A 2,462-nucleotide genomic window follows, 5' to 3' on the forward strand; every position below is an offset into this window, starting at 1 on the left:
GTTTGAGCTCAGGAGTTCGAGACCAGCCTGAGCAAGAGTGAGACCCCCGTCGCTACCAAAAATAGAAAGAAATTAATTGGACAGCTAAAAATATATAGAAAAAATTGGCCAGGTATGGTGGCGCATGTCTGTAGTCCAAGTTACTTGGGAGGCTGAGGCAGTAGGATCGCTCGAGCCCAGGAGCTTGAGGTTGCTGTGAGCTAGGCTGACACCATGGCACTTTAGCCCTGGCAACAGAGTGAGACTCTGTCTCAAAAAAAAAAAAAAAAAAAGAAGTAAGAGCTCTAGATGAGCTTAAAACATAATCAAAGTTGCTATCAGTATTTAACAAATCCTTAATGAATCTAATGTCCAATACAGTCTGTTTCAAGGAATTAAACAATATAAAGCAAATTGCTATAACTCTATACAAATTTATAAATCATATAAATGAGAACATATTAGAAAACAAAGTTAGTGAGCAACAAAGATAAATCAAAGTCCACACTCTCAGGACACCTTCCCTGGCTTTCCAGACATTTATTAACAATTACAGAATTCCCTCAATTCTAGTGGGGAAATTGCATATTAGAATTATGCAATTGCAAATCTGGAAGGGTTTTAAAAGTCTTGGTTTACAGATAAGAAAACTTAGAGTGATATTTTATTTCGTTTTGTTTTTGTCCAAACTCACAAAGTTAACTATTGAAAGTTTCAGAACCAGCACAAAGGACCTCTGATTAGTCCACGTTCTTCCCAACTGCTGCCCTACAACTTAGTATTTAATTCCATAAGAAGTTCCACTTTATGAAAAAATCAATTTGTTGAAACTGAAGTGCAAAATGAACAACCTTACATTCAATTTGGATGGAGCACAATAGATTTCTAAGTAATTTCTGCTCAGTGAATGGCTTCTACTAGAGTAGGAGGAGAATAAAAACAATTCAGGTCCAGTAATTAAGGATGAAAAGAAAGTAGATTCAACCACTTAACTATTCAGAAGAAAGAATTTAGTCTGCAAACTGTGAAGTACCAATTCTTCTGATGGCCTCTTTACAAAGCTCTCTTTATTTTACAGCCCCCTGTGGGTCACCTTTTGTCTTGCAACTCCTCAAATTCTCTCTAGCTGTGACCTAACAACTTCAGTCATTACAGGGAGGATCTTCAGAATCTTCACCACTCAGTTTAAATCCTATTACAGTTGGAAAGTGGTGGACAATTTCTGTAAAGCTGTTTGCACTTTTTGTCCCTCAGAGATAATTACCTAGGAATGGATTGAAATATAGTTTATTTTATTCATAAAAAGGGCAATCCTCAAGTTAGAGATCCATTAGTTTGTTGAAGGTTCCTTTAAAATCCTAGGACAGATTCTTCCTGAACAAACTTCAAGTCTCTCAGTCGAACATGTCGTATGAGGAAAAGGCGAGTGTACATACAACTACTATGCTACTGTCCAAAACTACATTTAGTCTCATCTAATTGAAAAAAACAATAGCCATGTAAGCCTTTTTACAAGTCACTGGCTTTTGATTGTTTCAACAGGTTTGAGCTGGTGAGGATGTTATGGATCCCAGGAATTTAAATGCTCATTCGGATTGTTTCCTGAGCTAACTCTGTTAGAATATATTTTATACTGAGCAATTTACAGTGTTAAATGAAATAAAACAAGAATATGTCCTAACCACACATACCCTTCTTTGAATAAACATCTAAACTTACTGATATACCTTTTACATTAATCCGATAGGGTGGTATATTTAATATATCACCACACAAAAGAAGTAAAAGAACACTGCTGGAATTTGGGGAGTGGGGTGCTATTTAAGTTACAGCTGCTCTGACAGACTCAGATCAGTTGAGAGTAGACCAGGAAGTCAGATGGGATGCAAGTCACTGTATTAATTACCTGAATTGAAGGTTCCCTGGAAAACTGGATTGGAAAATGGGCAGGGCCTGAGGGCAATACATGATTCCCTATTCTTCTCTTACTGAACTGAGGAGAATGACAGGGAGACTTTTCCCAGTGAGTTTATTACATGAACACTTGTAGAAGAGAAGTAGAAAGGACAACACTCCATTGAGAGCTTCCTGGCAAAGAATAGGTCAAAAGAAAGAGAGGAGATCAGAAATAGATCCAAACAGACACACATACACAAAAGGAGAACAGCAGACACACATACAAATAGGGAGAGGGAGAGAGAGAGAAAGAGACACCTTAGCAAGATAATGAGCCAAATTTATCTCAAGGCGATTTCTATGCCCTGGTAAATAAAGCCTCATGGATATCAAATTCTGATAATCTTTAACCAGTTTAACCAGTTTAACCAACTCCTCTTTCCATGCAGGGAATTGAGTAAGGTGTTGGGCTGGCAGGGTTCACTCCAATTCTGTACCCTTCTTGGGATGAAGCTTAGTCTCCTCCCCTTTAGGCGAATATGAGGGGCAAGGGAATAAGCAGTCCTCTCCAGAAAGCATTTAACTAT

The 2,462-nt window shown here is 37.9% G+C and overlaps 1 protein-coding gene across 1 annotated transcript in view; it reads right to left on the bottom strand.

Moving 5' to 3' along the window:
• The window catches only part of ZBBX (zinc finger, B-box domain containing), a 114,431-nt gene that overhangs the window by 26,724 nt on the left and 85,245 nt on the right, over positions 1-2,462 (bottom strand). Inside the window, exon 15 of the mRNA XM_012640159.1 lies at positions 2,016-2,067. Coding sequence (XP_012495613.1) covers positions 2,016-2,067 — 52 coding nt within the window. The remainder of the gene's footprint in view (positions 1-2,015; positions 2,068-2,462) is intronic.

This window comes from Propithecus coquereli, unplaced genomic scaffold (genome assembly GCF_000956105.1).
Source record: "Propithecus coquereli isolate 6110/MARCELLA unplaced genomic scaffold, Pcoq_1.0 Scaffold15, whole genome shotgun sequence".
Lineage (NCBI taxonomy): Eukaryota > Metazoa > Chordata > Mammalia > Primates > Indriidae > Propithecus > Propithecus coquereli.